Source organism: Octopus bimaculoides, chromosome 2 (assembly GCF_046866305.1).
Source record: "Octopus bimaculoides isolate indiv1 chromosome 2, ASM4686630v1, whole genome shotgun sequence".
Taxonomy (NCBI): domain Eukaryota; kingdom Metazoa; phylum Mollusca; class Cephalopoda; order Octopoda; family Octopodidae; genus Octopus; species Octopus bimaculoides.
The window spans coordinates 93907155-93927464 of NC_142929.1; the positions used below are offsets into that span (position 1 = coordinate 93907155).

General features: G+C 37.2%; 1 protein-coding gene across 2 annotated transcripts in view; it reads right to left on the reverse strand.

Moving 5' to 3' along the window:
* The window catches only part of LOC106883994 (uncharacterized), an 83210-nt gene that overhangs the window by 55865 nt on the left and 7035 nt on the right, over window positions 1–20310 (reverse strand). Inside the window, exons 1-2 of one of the 2 annotated variants that reach the window (XM_089347188.1) lie at window positions 11468–11600; window positions 2280–2697 (exon numbers count right to left, since the gene is read on the reverse strand). In XM_089347188.1, the coding sequence (XP_089203314.1) occupies window positions 2280–2643 (364 nt within the window). In that variant the 5' untranslated portion in view covers window positions 2644–2697; window positions 11468–11600. Of the gene's footprint in view, window positions 1–2279; window positions 2698–11467; window positions 11601–20310 lie in introns of those variants that run through there. The other variant, XM_089347187.1, reaches the window with a different exon arrangement.

Consider the following 20310-nt stretch of genomic DNA (forward strand, 5'->3'; position numbering starts at 1 on the left):
CTATTGACAGTCTGCCAGATTTGTCCATAGGGAGGCACAGTAATTCCCTGTTCCTAATTTGCTGTTTCAGTTTTTGTAGCCCTTTGGGAAACCTATTAAACAAATATTGCATAAAAAACAGTAAACACCAGGAGAAAAACCTGAAAAAACAACTGACAAGAGCAAAATTCTCATCAGAGAATAAAACCAAATTCTTTGTAAAAGAGTGTGGAGATGGTAGATGTGATCTGCAGTAACCTCATCTACAAATATAGAGAGGGAAACAAACAAATTAAATTTAAGAGTGGTCACACATTCAAAGTAAATGCAGACATGAATTGCAAGACGCAGAACGTAATATACTGTATAATCTGTCCCACATGCAAGGAGAATTATATAGGCAAAACTGGAAATTCTTTATGCCAACAAGCCAGAATTCACCAACAATATGTCTGACAGGAGGAACTGCGAAAGATTCCACTGAGTAAACACTTAGAAACATGTGGAGAAGGAAAATTTAAGATCTTTCCCTTCTATAAATGCCCAAGGAATGACACCTTCTTCAGAAAAAATATGGAACAACTCTTCATAACAATATTCTCCCCTAAACTGAATGGCTGAAAATATGAAAATCACAGCAACTTCCCTATAAACCCATCTGTAACAATTAGCTTCGTCTGTGTAATAATGTCCTCACAATGTACAAGAAATTGTATGCATATCTGTTTCATTGAGCTCCTTCACAAGACATTTTCCCTTGTACATTATTACCCATCCTAATATCTTCATTTTTGTAAAGAATTGTTCCTTATCTTCATTCCTCTTGAAATATATATATATATATATATATATATATATATATAGCTGTGACTGGTGCAATATCACTATTTCTGTAATGATTTGTACTGGATGAAGGACCACTTTTGTAAAGTAAACTATAATTTTATATTAAGCACACACACACACACACACACGCACACACACAGTACTATACATATGTGTATATGCATAAATAGAAACTTTCTTACATCCAGATTTTCCAACCCATACCAGCACAGGAATCAAGCATTGGACAAGGATGATGATGATGATAATAAATACAGACAATTTTTTTCAAAATTACTTTTATTAACCAACTTGTCATCTTCTATTGAAAGAACTGACCAGCTGTATAGATGTAAACACAATTTTTTCTTCTTCCTTTCTTCCTTCTTTCTTTCCTTCTCTTTTCCATTGACACTTCTTTTGGATACACAATCACACACACACACACAAAAACACACACACTCTCTCTCACTTTCTCCCCATTCCTCACCCTCTTTTACTATCCTATATCTCTCTCCACCCCTACACACTCAATAATACTATAAAAAGAGACGAATCCCCTCAAAAAAATTTAAATCTGAAGAATCTACTAGAGTAGATGCAAGCGCTATTATATGATTAATAAAAACATGTGACATATTAATAAAAATTTGTAAATGTACAGCCATCCAGATCTCTGAGTATCTTATTTTTTCTAATATATATATATATACATATATATATATATATGAGTGAATGAGTGTGTGTGTGTGTGTACCTGCTCCTTTTCTATAGCCATTTATCATTCTATCTCTGTCTACCTATCAGTCTGCCTGCTTGCTTGTCTGTCTATTTATCTATCTATCTATCTGTCTATCTAGCTATCTGCTCATATATCAATGTGTCTCTGTCTCTTTCCTCTGTTCTTTCTTATTTATTTTATTGTGGGTAATTAACAGAGTCGCTAGAGTATTGGATAGAATACCTCATAGTATTTGTCCTGACTTATTGCACTCTCAGTTCAACTCCTACCCAGGTCTACTTTATTATGTACCCTCTCAGAGTCAATAAAGAGTACCAAACCAGGATCAACAAAAGTGCTAGTGGGTCAGGTAAGATGTCTTGAAATATCTATTCCAAATCTTTGCAAATTCATAGAGGCATTCCATCTATCATCAAATTCTGCTGAAGCTGATTTTGCCTTTCATCCTTTGGGGAAGGTGGGGAGTCAATGAAATAAGTACCAGTTAAGCACTGGGGTCATTGTAATTGATTAATCCTCTACCTAACCAAATTTCAGGACTTATTGTTTTAACATCCATTTTCTATGCTTGAATGAGTCAGAAATAATTTATTGAGGCACATTTCTATGGCTGGATACTCAGTCCTTTGCACATGAATAACACAATATCCAGACATATTTTCATGGAAGATTTATTTATCATTTTTATTTTCATATTAACATTCTGATAAATAGATAAAATAATAACTCTTACCTTTTCTAAGTCCAGCCAAAAATGCCATTCCATTTTGAGTAACTTCTATTACAGTGACAAATTTGTCACTAGAAATAGAAAAACCACAATCTTTCAGCCTTCCACAGTGTAAGACAAATTCACATAACTCAGACACAATTCCAAGAGAAGTTGGAAAGCTTTTCTTGCTCTTCATTAGAACCATGATTACATCTGCAGACAACCCATCAACATCATAACCATCAAATTCAATTATTCTATCTCCAATTTGGAGGCCAAATTCTTCAGCAATGCTATCTTTTTCTATTGATGCAATAAATGCTGGACCATTTCCAACAAGCTTTAAACCATATTTCTGAAGCCAGGTCTTCTTAGCTAAAGCCATTTTATTAGGTAAAGTAAAACATTATGAGTGGGTGACTCATTTGTTTTGGTAAACCTGTAATGAGAATTTTAAGGAAATAGAAAAATGTATGAGTAATTTACTTAGATTATATTTTTAGGACTTTTTTTAAAAATTTGATTTTCCTTTCAAATATAAAGAATAAATTTTTACCATGTTATAGAAGATAACTCTTTCAAAGAATTTAATGATATCTTATATAGAAATTTTGGGAGCCAAAACTGAAAACTATGGAAAGAAAAGAGAACAAACTTTACCCACCAGTGGCTCAAAACAAACTGGTATATGGGGCAACCTCAATGTTAATAAGGGAATGTAGTTTCTGTATGAAGAGTTAATCAAAATCTGTCAAAAACATACTCCACATAAACTCATCTGTTCCTGCAAGAGCTTGATTCCATGCAATAGATGGATACTAATGCATAAGAGAACCAAACTAATAAAGCAACGTAAATACCCAAGCTCTCTCAACAGATGAGATTGTGGAAAAAAATAAGAAAATAAAAAGTACTGAGGTGGACCTAAAAATGTCTTATGAAAAAGAAACTTCCCTGAAGGAACACTGAGCAGTGTAGAATATAAAGCCTAATTCCTAAGTTTTTTCCCATTTTGCTAAACAAAAATCATCTACATATAACCAGATTAATCCGCTGGTAGACCAAAATGGATTATATACAAATGATTCATCATAAATATGCACACTCTTGAGTTAGCAATAAAACAGTTCATTTTCCCAACCCATAACCAACAAATGAATTCTTTGATCCCCAGAATTCAACTGCAGAGACATATCTAGAAATTAATGATATTATGGAAGATGATATACTTGTAGCTATCAATTTACCATCAACCACACCTTCACTCTTGCTTGCCATTCACTACATTCACCTCTAACCCCATCTCTAACCATCAGTTAATCTCCTCTCATACAATCATGAAATTAACCACCTTCTCCTCTCCACCTGACTCATTGTCTGTATTCTCTCTTATATTCTACTTTATGCTTTGAGGGGAGCCCTGACACCTCATCACCACCATCTTTATCTCTCTTTTAAGTTATTTCCACCCACTCTTATATAATGTGGGGTAGCCATGTATCTCTAAAGCAAGACATCTTTTCCTGCCCCTTTTGGCTTAGTATGAAGCCACCTCCCTCTCTACTACAACTCCAGTTAGTTGAGGGCCTTTTTCCTTGTCATGCAAGACACTTAACTACATCACTACTGTTGGTGTCCTTCAGAGAAAAAGCACCCAGTACTCTCTGTAAAGTGGTTGGTATGAAGAAAGGTATTCATCTATAGAAATCATGCCAAAACAGACATTGGAGCTTGACACAGTTCTCTAACTCACCGGATCCTGTTGAACCATCCAATCCATGCCAGCATAAAAGATAAGTGTTTAATGATGATAAAAAAATGTTTTTTTAAAAGCTGTGCTAAAGCACTTTTTGTGCCTTATTTGGTGTGCTGTGGTTCAAGGAATATTGAAAATTTCTGCTCTAAACCAATAAAAATGGTAAAAAAATAATTGTTTCATACATTGAGAGGCTGATTGTTATTAGCAATAGCAGGTGTGATGTTCTTGTTGCTATTGGGTATACTAACTCCCTAATAATCAGCTTTGAGCACATTAATGGCACAGAGGAACTTCTCAAAGAAAACATTTATGAGTTCTCACAGTAAGAGCTTCTCTGTTTTCATTATAATGCATGAGATCATACAAGTTAGTGAGATTGCTAAGAAAGAATAACCTTCCACACTAAGAAGGCTGAATGACTACAAAGGCACTTTCTCAGTAATATGATATTGGATGTTTATATTTCTCCTGATCTAATCTATCTTTCAGATTGTCTAATGAATTTCATTTAAGTGGTATAAATAGATGACAAATAAATAAACCTAATCTGTCACACAGTTTAACACCATCACCTGGCACTTTGAGTGTCTTTAGCAGTCAACTCTGTTGTTAGCTCTGAGACTAAAAGATATTAAAAAAAAAAAAAACAAGACCAGCTCTGACCTATTTAGTTTACTACTGTGACCTTGACATAATACTGTAGTTGTGAGGAAACTGTAAACATCTTTTAATTCAATATTTCTATATTTTGTTATTGAAAAAGGAAATTTGCACAATTTTGAGTTTCAATTATTTTTATTGTGAATTCTAGTAACAAAAATAAAGCAAACTCAGTGATAGTATGTCTAGTAATGTACTTATTTAAGTCTAATGATATAGTTTCACTGTGAAGAACTTATTTATAACAAAGCTGTAGTTTCAAGAGGTCCTTTATTTATGGAAACCTTCAACTGAATAACTAAGCTACCTTCATCACACCTGCAGCCATGTTTATAGAATTCTCCACTTAAAGCCTTATGAGTGTATTATCAAGATTCTTCTTTCAGGAATTATATCACCATTTGTTATTTCATCTCTAATGAAACTTTCTGGATTTCAAGAATACTGATATGAAAAGTTCTGTCACCAAGAGCATAGGTAGCAATTATTCTATTGTACTTATTTGAACCTTAACTACTAGATTGTTGGTTAGGCATCACAAGTGAGCCACCACAGTTTCATGTGATTGATCTATAAATCAATCAAACAACATGAAGCTGTAGCATGATATGGCTTCTCTGTGTTCTAGAATTTACCTTTTTGTTGCTTTATATAAACAGATAAGTGCCTAATTCACAAGGCAAACAACTTCTGGCATTCGAGCAGACAGCTTCTTACTTTGCACAGAGGATTTCAGGTTTTTGGACTGATATTGAACATTCACATATGTCCCCATAAGTAGCTTTCTATGGACATGGTGTGGTTTTTCTCTCTTCTTAGTTAGCAGTCATATTATTAATATTCTTCATTGTAAAGGCAGTGAGTTGGCAGAATCATTAGCATACCAGGTAAAATATTTAGTGGCATTTTGTCTGTCTTTACACTGTGAATTCAAATTCCATTGGGGTTCAACTTTGCTTTTCATTCTTTCTAGGTTGATAAAATAAGTACCAGTTAACCCCACTCCCTCAGAGCTGCTGACCTTGTGCCAAAATTTGAAATCAATATTTTCCATTGTAAATAATCAATGTCAAATATCATGTCTGGCAATAAATATTGAAGTTAAATGTTTGTGACATTGCTTCAGTTATTATTCACGCTGCCAACAGCATCTAATATCACAAACAGCATCTCCGTATAGGGCTTGTACAGCCCTTATTAACCATTTGTCAATCCCCAGTTTCCACATTGCCCACCAGATAAGGGATCGGGGGACCTTGTCAAAGGCTTTCTCCAAGCAACTCTATGACATTATCTTTACTTTTGTCCATTCTAAAGTTGACTGTTGATTAATTTATCATGTAGTATGTCATCGTGATTATCATCATCCTCATCATTATCACCATTATCATCGTTTAACGTCCATGGGTTGGACAGTTTGACTGGGGTCTGGGAAGCTGCACCAGGCTCCAGTCTAATCTGGCAGTGTTTCTACAGCTGGATGCCCTTCCTAACACCAACCACTCTGAGAGTGTAGTGGGTGCTTTTTACGTGCCACCGGCACAGGGGCCAGAGGAGGCTGGCAATGACAACAATTGGTTGGTGCTTTTTACGTGCCACCAGCATGGAAGCCAGGCAAATTGGTGTTGGCATTGGCCATGTTCGGATGGTACTTTTACGTGCCACCAGCATGGGGATCTCAACTACAATTTCCATTTGATTTTGATGTACTTGACTCAATAGGTCTCCTCAAGCACGGCATGTCACCTTATGATCCAAGGTACTTTTGAGTGGGCTGGTTATGTGGCAGTGGTGTAGGCTACAGCTGTGAACTCACTTTATTTGCTGGGTCTTCTCAGTCACAGCATATCTCCAGAAGTCTCGGTCTTTTGTCATTGTCTCTGTGAGGCCCAACATTCGAAGCTCATGCTTCACCACCTCACCCCATGTCTTCCTGGATCTCCCTCTACCCTGGATTCCTTCCATTGTTTGGAGTGGAACTTCTTCACACAGCTCTCTTCATCCATCCATAGTACATGACCATACCAACGCAAATGTCTCTCTTGTATGCCGTCCAACATTTCGCTCAGGGCACTTACACCCTGTCATGTATGCACACTGACATTACACATCCAGTGAATCATGCTAGCTTCATTTCTTTCGAGCCTACGCATGTCTTCAGCAGTCATGGCCCATGTTTCACTGCTGTGAAGCATGGCAGTTTGCACAATGCATCGTACAATCTATCTTTCACTCTGAGCTAGAGGCCCTTTGTCACCAGTAAGGGTAGAAGCTTTCTGAACTTTACCCAGGTTATTCTTATTCTAGTGGTAACACTCTTTGAGCATCCACCCACACTACAGACTTGGTCCCCTAGGTAGCTTAAGCTATCAACTACTTCTAGTTTCTTCTACTGGCATGTGATGGAAACTGTTTTCTGAGCATCTGTGGTGTTTATTGCCTCTGTGCATCTGCTGCACACAAAAGCTATCTTCCCGGTTAATCTTCCTTTGATGTTGCCTCACCTTTTGTGTCCATAGCTTACACTGGGTACATCTTATGGAGTTTCCACCTACACCTTTTCTAGAGATCGAGCAGAGCCACCTACCTGAAGGGGTGTGTGATGTGTTCGCCTTCCTACTTACTAGAACTTTGGTTTTTGCAACATTGACTCTAAGGCCATTCGATTCTAAACCGTGCTTCTACACCTGAAATTTCTTCTTTAGTTCTGGCAGTGATTCTACTACGAGGGCCAGGTCATCAGCATAGAGGAGCTCCCAAGGGCAATGTGTCTTGAATTCCTCTGTTATTGCCTGGAGGACTATGATGAATAAGAGGGGTCTGAGGGCTGATCCTTGGTGGACCCCTACTTCTACCCGGAATTTTTCACTATACTCATTGTCAACCCTAACCTTACAAACAGCATCTCTGTATAGGGCTTGTACAGCTCTTATTAACTATTCGTCAATACCCAGTTTCCACATCGTCCACCAGATAAGGGAACGGGGGACTTTGTGAAAGGCTTTCTCCAAGTCTACAAAAGCCAAGTATAGGGGTTTGTCTTTGGCTAGGTATTTCTCTTGTAGTATACCTGTCGCCCAGCCTCTCTTCTGGACATCTGGTACAGTTCCCTGTTACCCCCACCCTTCCAGGCTTTCCAGGCCTGTTTCTTTGCTCTAATGGCCTTGTCTACTGTATTATTCCACCACCACATTACTCTAGGTCTGGAAGGAACTTTGCACCATCCACAGACTTGGTCTGTGGCACCCAGTAAGCTGTCCCGTAGGAATTTCCATCTATCTTCTATGTCTGAGGTCTGTAGCACCTCCTTCCTCTCATCAAATTTCTTGATGAAGATGTCCCTAAATCTCTGACCATGTGAAGGGTTCTTTAGCTTCCAAATCCTTCTTTTCTGGATTGGTCTGCTTCTTGACATCCTTCTGGCCTTGAGTCTGAATACACTAATGACTAGCCTATGCTGGAGGGTACATTCTTCACCCAGGAAGGTCTTTGTATTTAAGAGCAACCCTGCGTCCTGCTGTCTGGTGAGGATGAATCACCTGGTTGATAGGTTATCAGGTGGCTGTCTGGCTTCTTGAAGTTAGTGTTGCAGATTAAAAGGTTACATGCATCACAGAACTCCAGTAGCCTAGTTCCCTCATCGTTTTGGGAACCAGTACCATAGCCCCCATGTACACCAGTGAAGATACCGGATTGCTGCCCAACATGCCCATTAAAACCTCCAGCCGCAAAGATGAGGTCATTGCCACTCGTCTTTGAGGTAGCCTGCAGAAGGGTATCATAAAAATGGTCCTTCTGATCATTTGGTAGCCCCACTTGTGGGGCATAGGCAGAGATAATTGTAGCTGTGTTGTTCTGCAGGACTAGCCTGAGCTTAAGCACTCTATCGCATACCCTGACAACCTCTATGACCTTATCCACCCATTTCTCCGCAAGGAGTATGCCTACACCCCCTACTCCATCCATGTTACCTTGCCAGAAGATTTTTAAATAAAAAAACTGGCCAACATCTTATGTAGCCTATCTTTGAGAATCATTGAAATAAGCAGTGACATTAGTGCAGCATTTTAAACAAAAGTTCCAAGGTAACTATTTGTGTCTGGTTTATTTTCATCACAATAAAGGGTTGGTGAGAATATTTTGCCATTGATTTTAACTCAAGTATCCCATGGGAAGCTTTCCCTATTTTGTAAGAAACAGAGACATCTCTATCTGTACATTTTTACCACTATCTTTCCTTACTTCTTTTGATTCTCACTCACCTGTGATTGCTTCTGGTTCTATGATTCAAATTTACTGGTTTTTAGTGATATGAATTAAAACCTTCCATTGAAATTTCATATTATGTTCCAAATAGCAGCATAATAATGACAAAATTAATTTACTAAATTCTTCATAATTTTCAAAACTAATTAAAACAAAGACAATATATGTCAATAGAAATATTGTAACAGAAATTATTTTGTGTACTGGTGACAGCTTGACTCTTGTAAACATTCAAGTGAAAAATTCACTACCCACTGTGGATCCTACAACTGATGGAGTTGTTTGTGTTCCTTCTACATTTTCCAAGGCATTTTATTTTCCAAAATAAATTATGGTCACCAAATTAATATCAACAACATGACTTTTAAGAATGTCAGACACATACTGTCGGTCATGTGCATATTTAAAAGTATTAGTTCATTTCATTATAGTACATGTCTGGTGGTGACTTCTACAAGAGCTAATCACTTTATTCTTAAGGTATAAATGTATTGATATTCAATTGATTTTGAACATGATTGATGCAGTAAACCAAAGAACAGAACATTCAACTACAAAGACCGTGGTCTAATTACCTTGATTTCAACCCAAGCATTTCCATTGAAATTTTTCACTATCTTATAAGAAATGGAATGCCACACCACCTTCCCATGAGCCTCATGGCAATAGAAACTGTATTTTGAGCATTGGGAAACAGCATGATACTTGGGAAACGTTTCAGCCAAGTATCAAGCTGTCACCTGTGACTGTGTGTATTTCAAAGTAATTTTCTATATGTATTTATTTAGCTTGCAAACATTGATTCATCTGTTGATTTTTAACCCATAAAGTGAAATCTATTGTTGAGCAAAGATTGCATGAACATATATAAAAAACAGAATTTTGAAAACGAATTACTTATATGAAAAGCAAGAGTTGGAAGACAGTAAATTAAAAGAACCCTTTTTTCTCAAACCCATTTAAATGCCCGTTTTAACTAAGTTTATCTGTTGTGGCTGTCATTTATTCACCTGCTATGAATGTTATAACAGCTGCTTCTGCTATTACATCTCCAGCCATATGTCTAAACATTTTTTTTTTAATGCATGTAACTATGAGTCACACTGAACTGAATGCCCGGAACTCTGTGATGCATCACCCTGCTCTTTGTTCTCTGAAATTCTTTATGACATTTTAAGATGTAAAGAAAATGTCTTTGCATCAGATTTTCTGCAGCCAGATACCCTTCTTGTCACCATCACCATCACCATCATTATCATCATCATTGCTGTTGTCATTATCGTCATTGTCGTCATTATTGACATCATTATTGTTGTTGTTGTCATTGTCGTCATCATCGTTGTCATCGCTATCATCATCATTGTCATCATCATCATCATCATCATCATTATCATCTTCGTCATCATTTAACATTTGTTTTCCATGCTGGCATGAGTTGGAGAGTTTGACATGTGCTGGTAAGCTGGAGGGCTATACCAAGATCTATTGTCTGTTTTGACATGGTTTCTACTGCTGGATGCCCTTCATGATGCCAACCATTTTACAGAGTGTAAAGGATGCTTTCTTCCATGGCACCAACAACAGTGAGGTCACTGAATAACTTGTAAAACATAACAGATTCCCCTTGAATGGGGAGGGGTAGTATTGAGGGAGGTGCATTTGTGCCAGTTGATGACAGGTTAAAAGAATAATAGAGGGTAGAGATAGGTGTGTTGCTGTAGAAAAAATACAAGGATATCCTAATTGGAGAAGAAGAGAGAAAGAAACTTAGAAAGATGGAGATAGAGTGGGAGACGTTGTGTTGGATATGTGTCTGGACATACCTTTAAGGCAGAGTGGGTGGGGGGAATATAGGCAAAGTAACACAGAGAATTGGACTGGGTGAGGGTAAAATTTCATAAGAAAGTGAGGGGAGAATAGATGGTATAGAGGTGGTCGTAGTAATTGAAAGTGAGAGATATAGGAGTGGTTAAGTGGGTGGGTGGGAGGTTATGTTAGACATGTGAGGGAATTGGGAGAGACAGGGGCTGAAAGAGGTGTAAGGATTGATGGAGTATAGAAGAGAAGAGAGAGCATGGCTGGAGAAAGATAATGAAGAATGGAAGTGGTGAGGGGGTTGAAAGGGGTGCAAGTGCATGGTATGTGCCTATTTTGCTCTCGGGTGATTATGGTAGCTGAATAATATCAGAGATAAAGAAGTGATGAATGTGGGAAATGAGATGTGGGGAAGCTTGAAGGAGCAGTGAGAATGGGGTGCAGGACAGAGATTTTCACATACAAGCATTTACCAAGGTGGTTTTAGGATATCAGTTCTGTTGAGGTGGGTGGGGTTTCTCAAGTACAGCAAGGCACCAGATATATATATATATATAAAAACCTTATCAAACATATATCACAAGTATGTAAACCTTTGAATAATGGTTAAGTGCAAAAAAAAAAAAAAAAAACCTGAAAATCTACTCATATAAAGAAAACACCATTGCATCACTTCTAAGCATGAGTGGTACTTATCTTCAGTCCTTACAGTTTGCTCTAAATGGCAGGTCACTATCACCAACCATCTCTCCTGGTAAAAGCATATCCTTAACAAAGGATCTCAACAGACTGGCCTGTCTCTTCATTGCCAGAAAATATCGACCCTCAATAATTGCAGACACTCTATGAAGATCAAATAAAGTGTATTGCTCACACATCTAGGACACTGCTGCTGCTGCTACCCACACATCCAGAGAAGATCACTCAATTGATTGACATAAAATCATTCACAAACACGCTCCAACCTCTATCTCACAAGTGACCTCTTTCTATTCTCAGCCTTTTGTACTGCTGCTGTAATGACATCTGTTCTTTGAGAGGCGGTAAATATACTTCCTCCACACACTCGTCTCCCTTCCTCTCATCAACCCCAAATCTCACATCTTTCTTCCTCTTCTCAGCCTTGATCTATCCACCTCCCAGGTCCCATACTAACAACTATGCCTACTCTTTCCTTCCCAAAACTTCATCCCCCAGGAAAATTCTCCCTGCTTATATCTTTCATGCAGGTGCTAACAGAGGGCCTGTAATAGCCTTAGGCACTGCTCCTTACCTTTAACTCAGCAAGTAAAATAAAAAGCATTTAATGATCAATGTTATGTATAAATTTGATTACAAACACGAAAGTTGCAAACTTTGTGACAATGTTATATTACCATGCAAATATGACACTCTCTCATTGGTTCACCATGCACTTACAAGATGTCATTTCCATACACTATGCATACAATACAAAACAAAACTAGATAGACAAACATTAGTAGACAACACATCCATACGGTTCAAGACACCTCACAAAAAGGGACAAGTAATGATGGAAGTAGTATTTACAGAACTGCACAATGCCACAATAAACATACTGACAACATGAAGCAATCATTGTTGTCATCATTGTCCTCATCATTACCATCATCATTTTAACATCCATTTGTCAGATGGAGTTTACTGAAGCAAATTTTCTATGGCCAGATACCCTTCCTGTCACAACACCCTACTTGTTTTGAAGGAAGGTAATATTTCCCTATGGCCAGACATGTTTTTGCAGCAGATTGGAACTGAATAACACTGCTTGTATGACAGTGACATTCATTTACAACTACAATATAATGTCAAGACAGGGAGACACAAACACACACATATATTTACAATGGGCTTCTTTCAGTTTCTGTCCACCAAATCCACTCACAAAGTTTTGGTTGATCCAGGGCTCTTGGAGAAGACATTTACCCTAGGTACTATGCAGTGGGATGGAACCCACCATGATGTGGTTTGGAAACAAATTTCTTAATCACAAAGTCATACCTATACCCGCACCTAATCACAAACAAAAATAATCAACTGAATAATGACTTATATACTAAATGATCAAAATTAAAATCCCCTTAGTAATGTCTACCCCAATCGTATTGGTTTTGCTACTATAAAGAAGTGGTAACCCATGTCAGCAATACTTCATCTTAAAGATGAGACTATGAAGATCTAGAAACGTTAATGATAGATTTAGGAAGTTTATTGTTAAAAACGAACTGCTTGGATCTCATTAGAAAATTCAAAAAAAAAAAGAAACAAAACACGAGGTAAAAAAATGAAACTAGATCACAGTCATGTATTCAATGTCTAAAAGAAAAGCTGTTCTTTATATGTACAAATATGTGTGCTTGAGTGTGTGTGTGAGTGTGAGTGTATGAATTTGATGTGTATGGGTCTGCATTTATGTTTACCTATGAGTTGCATGTCTTTATGCCTGCATATGTCATAAGTGTAATATAGTAGTTCAATAAATCAATAGAATAAGTACTATAAGAACTTAAGAAATAAGAACTGAGTTCAATACAATCAACTAAAATGTCTGAAGGTAATGGCTGCAAGTTCAGTGATCTGAACTAGTAAAAGAATAAAGGAACAGACAAAAAATAAAAGAGAGGGTGATGAAAGCAAAACTTGAGTAAGAGCATAGCAAAAGAAACAGTAAAAACAGAAATACACACACACACACACCAACAACAACATTTGACGTCCACTTTTCCATGTTGTTGAGACAGATTTTCTATGACTTGATACCCTTCCTATTGCCTGACCCTCACCTGTTTTCAAGTAGGGTAATATTTTCCTCAAGACTAGATACAAACATGTCTTGGAAGATTGTTGATTGCATGACAGTAACACTCATTTACAAATATCATACAATATCAAGGAAAAGAGCTCCACATACACATACACACATAAACACACACATACACATACACACACACACATACACACACATATGTATATATATATATATATATATATATATATATATATATATATATATATATACATTTTAAATAAATGAAACAACAAAACCAAAGCTGTGTGGAATTTATAGGACATTTATAAAGAGAAAGGTAGTCTTAAATGTCCTATAAATTCCACACAACTTGGTTTTGTTGTCTCATTTTATTTAACATATACATGCTCACAAAAGACTCGCATTAGACTCCTCACTCGTATTGTTATCAAACTGAGAGTCTAACTATGGTCCTCCTGTAGCACTTGCATAGCCTTACCTGCCATCTTGGGTCTTCTGGATACCAATACCTCTCACATATATATAACAGGCTTCTTTCAGTTTTCATCTACCAAATCCACTCAAGGCTTTGGCCTGAGGTTATAGCAGAAGACACTTACCTCAAATGACATGCAGTGGAATTGAATCCAGAACCATGAGGTTGGGAAGCAAACTTCTTACCATACAACCGTGTCTGCATGTCTATATATGTATGCAAGTATAATGTATGAATGAATAATTTAGTATTTGCAAAACATGCTTCCTGACTCATGTATAAAGACAGTAACGTTTAATAAGAACTGGCTCAATCTGTGATGACATATTCAAATTATGCCTGCATGGCAAAATAAATGTTAAAGATAGGTGAAGATGATAACGATAATATCATACATGCACTTGTGTATACATCATCATTTAATGTCCGTTTTCCATGCTGGCATTGGTTGGATGGTTTAACAGAAACTGGTGAGTCAGAAAACTGTACCAAGCTTTGGTGTCTGCTTTGGTATGGTTCCTATGGTTGGATACCCTTCCTAATGCCAATGTCTCTACAACTGTACTGGGTGCTTTTTACATGACACCACCAACAATAAGGTCACCAAGTAACTTGCAAGACAAGACCCTTCAGCTGAGGTGAGGATAACTATTGAGGGACAGAAAAAGGTGTCTCACTGTAAAAGAGAAACATGGCTACTTCACATGGAAAAAGAATGGAGAGAAAGAGAGAGAGAGATAGATAGAGATAGAAGAGAGAGAAGATGGTGAAGATATGATGGGGGGAGAAACATACACACACACATGTATATATGTATGCGTATATTAATCAATGAAATTTCAACTTAGTCTGATTTTCACGTTTCATTATTTGCAATTTTTACAACTTCACAATTTTATGATATTGAAATAAAGTAATACTTTCATGCATTATGCAATTATCAGGTTTATGTAGTGACAACCTTGTTCCACAACTGACAACTGTAAGTGTGTGTGTGTTTGTGTGCAAATATATAAAGAATGATGATCAGAATTTTGGATCAAACTGGCTTTTGGGAGTGGCTGATAGGTATGTATTTGTGTGTATGTATGGGTATGTTTGTATGTATATGATTGCGTGTGTTGCCGTTTTGAATTCCTTTCTGCGATTGAACTTAAATTGACACCTGGCTATTAAAGACCCAACTACACACACACACACATTTATTTTAGGTCTTGTAACCATTTGAACTGTGGCTATACACCAGATAACATGGTAAGTCTCATGTTCTGAAATTTAAATTTTAAATTTGTTTTAATTATAAAATTACATCCCAGCTAAAGACACATCTTTTGGCTTTGAAAAACAGAACCTTTTCTTTCTCTTTCTATATTTTTTTGTTAAGTTAAAAATTCTCTGTTTTGGTCAGGATTTTCCAAGTTTCTGTATCAAGCAATGAACAGAAGCATTTAAAAACATTAAATTCACAGAGCCGAACAAAATCAAAAATATTAATTTTAATCATTATAATGGAGAAGAGTAAAAATTTTCCCTTTCCTTAATACTAACTAACAAGAGCATAGTATGAGGGAGATTTGGCTGTTATTTCTATCAAATTGAACAACCACACAGAGAGTACCACATTGGCTCTTTTGTAGATGTGTCTAAGTAAACAAAAACTAAAGGATAAACAGACACTAGCAAACATAAAGACACACACACACACGAATTATGATGTAAGCATGTGCTATAACTCCTCATAACTTATGTATTTTTACGAATTTTGACAAAATTGTTTTCAATTCTGTCTTCTGCATAATGGAATTGCTATGATTATGCAACAACAACAACGAAATCTTCCACCCTTTCAATATTTTTTTTGAAATTCATGGTTTTAAAATACGGAAAGGAGAAATGAATGGTAGATTTCTATCATTTATTTCTCTTTATAATTTCCAAATAATTTTTTAATACTTTTATGAAAGAAAGTCAATTGACTGTCTTCACACTTTTTCACATAATCCTGGACTTTATATGATGTGAAATGCCAGTGACATGCTGCATGTCCATCAGCAATATTAGGAGACAGATGTGCCATGGTATGACATATAGTCCAAGTAGATGAAAGCCTTCTTTTTATGAGGGAAAATGAAGTTGGAAGAGTGATGAAGAAGTTTTGGATACTTGTGATTGTTGTAACTGATGGTGTGCCAGTTTTTTATATGTGTATGTGCATGTCTAAAGATATAATTAAAACAATATGTACACACACACATATATATATACAACAAAGCCTAATGGTGTGAATTTTCTAAAACTCCTTTAGGGACAAATGGTTTTCACAATGAATTCCAATTTAATAGGAATTTACATGATCTAAAGCATATTTGTAGAAAAGAAATATTTAATTTTCTCAAGGTTATGAAAACGCAAATCTTTGGGGCACAATTGCATAGATATACCAAAGTATTTATATATATACAAGGATGTATATAAAATTAACTCTGTAAAAATGTATATGTGTGTGTATATATTTGTATTTTCTGTATACATTTATACATGTATATGTATAAGTTTCAGAAGATATTAAAATAATGGAATAAAAGTCAGTCATAATAAGAGATCTCCCAAAAATCAATTTCCTTAATTTTTAACTACTGTTTCTGGCATATGCAATTTTGATTTTGAAGTATTTAAAAGATTATTTGGAAATTATAAAGAGTAATGAACGGTAGATTTGGACTGTCTGTAAAAGTGAAGACAAGGAGACACACATGCACATACATACATACATACATACATACATACATAGAGCTGTATATTACTGGTTATGGTACTTAATTGGTCAGAATGTTACCATCAGTTTTGTGCCAACTATTGCACCTAGTAATAGGGATGACTCTTGAATCATACTAGCTGGAAGTACATAGCCTTTTTTATGCTGGAGGTATGTATAGATCCTGGTTGGCTTGGTGTTGGTAAAAGGAACCAGAGTGAGACAGTGAAAAATTACATCATTTTCCAGTAGGAAAAGAAGAGTTACTTCCCGTGTTAGGCGCATGTATGTACATGTATGCCATTCTCTAGTTAAAAAAATAGGCATAATCATGTTCTCAAAATGAATTTCTTCTCATGAGGGCAGCATCCAAATATTTTGCTTTTGAGTTCAGAAAAGCAGCTGGATTGCATGAATTTTTTTAGAATGACTCTCCCCTCTGCCACACAAAGCTTGTAACATCTACTTCCATTCAGATATGGTCTAGATTGTTCTAGCAATTTCCAATTGTTTTGGACAGCATTTCCTCCCCTTTTAATCACCATATTGCTGGCTGATACACATGCACATATGCATGTATGATGGGATGCTTTGCTAAGATATATATATACACACACACACACACACACACACACACACACACACACACACACACACACACACACACACACACACACACACACACATATATATATATATATATATATATATATATATATATATATATATGTATACTTAATGTATGTGTCTATTTTGTTTAAACACTTTTCAGGAAGACTTATAAAACAACTCTGTACTATAAAACATACAAAATAATATAAATGAGTCCTGGTTTTAGACATAAACATATAGATTTAAAAAGAAACAAAAAATAGATACACTTCATTAGTATACACCAAAGAATTAAGCAAATTCATGTGCTTACACAGAGACAATGAATGCTCACATGACTAAGATGACAATGGTAAAAAAACACTCCTCAGAAGAGCATTCTTGGCCACAAGCAATGCACTGAAGAGAGAAATACATAGAATTAAACAAATATTGATTCACAATGGATATTCTAATAGATTAGTGGATCAAACTATAAAAAATTACAAACACAAATGCAATAAATATATCAGAGAATATACCTAATAAAAATACACAATCTACACAAAAGCTATTACATGAACTAAATGCACCAAAAATTATCAAACAGCTGAACATATAATAAAAACATTCATAAAATACAACACAAAATGCATCACATTTGACTAAACTTAAACTAATAATATACAACAAAAATACCAAAACCAAAACTTCTTTCTCGACAACACACAGAAACATGTGAGGTCAAGAACAAATTATGGCTGACCAAAGTGATCTATAAATGTTTCTAACTCTAGGATACTAACTATTACATTGGACAGACCAGTATAACACTCTCATGTAGGTTGAATATGCACTTGCAGCATGGAGTTAATGCACAACATCACAAAAATAGGTAGGAAAATACTAGAGGGAAATACTTGTGTACTTCTAAAGTTCCTCACAAAAAAAAAAATAGAAGGCTAATTATGGAAACTATACTTTTTATTTTATAATCATCAAAATTTGTGAGGATGAGATGAGCTGGAAAGAAAGGGCTGCGCCATCAATAGTCAAGGGACTTGACTGGAACAGGAAGGGCAGGAGGGGAAGTGAGGAAAGCAAGACCAGGGTTGTCTTCTTTCGGCTTGGGACACTCACCACGAACAAATGTCAGCAGAGCAAGCTAGCAGGATTGGTAGTAGCAGCTGCTTACATTAGGTGTGCTGGGTAGGGTGTGAGTTTTGGACTTAGTACAGCTGGACGGTCAACGACGAGAAGGTAGGTGAACCATATCTTATTTCTCCGTATTACATTACCCTCATACGACAAGTTATTTTGGCAATCATGTATAAATATATTTCTCTATTGTTGTTGTCTGCTTCAACGAGATGGCAGTGAAGATAAGGACCGGCAGCAATGTTGTCAGACATTTCTTTGGTGAAAGAGATGTAGTGGCCTAGATCTGTAAAATCAAAGTAGTAGCCAGGCTACAAGGCATCAATGATGTAGCAGTTCTCATGGCCCTGTACCTGGAGAGAAGTGCACTGGTGAAATGAATGAGGGATGGATGAGGAAGACCAATTGAACATGGCAAAGACTGAGCAGCACTTGAGGGAAGCCTATATGGAGGGACTGTGCACCATGTTTGCTAAATTGGGAACAGTCAGATGGACAGGGGAACAGGCTGATGAGTATACCGTGAAAGTTCAGAGACTGGCCATGATATCCTTACTGGAGAAGGTCTAGAGAAGGTGGCATGACTGGTCTTCATAAATGGCTTTCTTGGCAGCATATTGGTGTGACTGCAACAACTGGCAGGCAGTGAGAAAATGGCAATGAGTGAGCTCATTGCTTAAGCCTGCATGTCGACACAGAACACCAGGTGGAAGGCAGTGGTGATGGCAGCCCGCAATGTAGTGCAATGACTGGTAAAGAATGAGGAGAAGAAAACTGCTGTGGAGCGACAGCAACCATTCATGGGGTGGTGTTTCAAGTGCCAGGGCCCGCACATGGCAAAGGACTGCACAGAGATGAAACTTGGACCTGTTTGTTACCAGTGCAGGCATACTGGGCATATTGCTCGAAATTGCAGTCAGGGAAAAGGCCATGGGGAAGTTGCTGCCTCTTAAACTTCCCCTGTGAATGAGTAGAGGTGCTTGTACAGTTGCTGCCTGTACAAAGACGTTCAAAGCCCTCATGGATACAGGCTGTTCGATGTCTCTTGTGACCCTGAGGATGATAAAAAAATGGAAGGGGTAGTAATTGGGCTGTCAATGACAGCAAAATTGGATGTAAGAGTGGCAGCGACATGGAGATAATGGTGCAGGACACAACACTGATGCTGTGGGCGATTGTGATTGACCATGTGGTAGATGGAATTGACATCGTGATGGGGATGGACATGATCAACCACCTTGGAGATGTTAGTGTTGGTGGAGATGTGGTTTTGTTTGGTGGTGCAGGGGCATCATGTGCCATGAGTCTGCAACATGTGAGGGAGCAGAGCTCTGTGAGGGACTGTACTGCTTACATTGTTGAGGACAAAGATTTTCAGTTGGTGTTTGACAGTCAGTGGTGGATGGTAGAGTGGTGCTGGAAAGGGGAGCTCCCAATGCTGAAGAACAGGCTGAGCTGCTACTAGCATACCTTGAAAGGACATGCCATGAGTGAGTTTGAAGGAGAGGTGGAGATGTAGATTAAAGAGGGTGTCTTTATCCTGTGGAAGAAGGAGGTGGTGAGCGGAATGCTACCACTAATGGCAGTGGTGCAGTAAACAAAGGGCAAAGGCAGGTTGGTACTGGACTTTTGTGAGAGGAATGGTAAGGTGACTGACGTCTGCGGTGAGACACTGCATAAATGGAGACAGATGACAAGGGTGGCAACAATTGTCAACTTGAAGTTGGCAGCTCCATGTGAGTGAGAAACCATGGCAGTATCAGCTGGTGCAATATAAGGGCC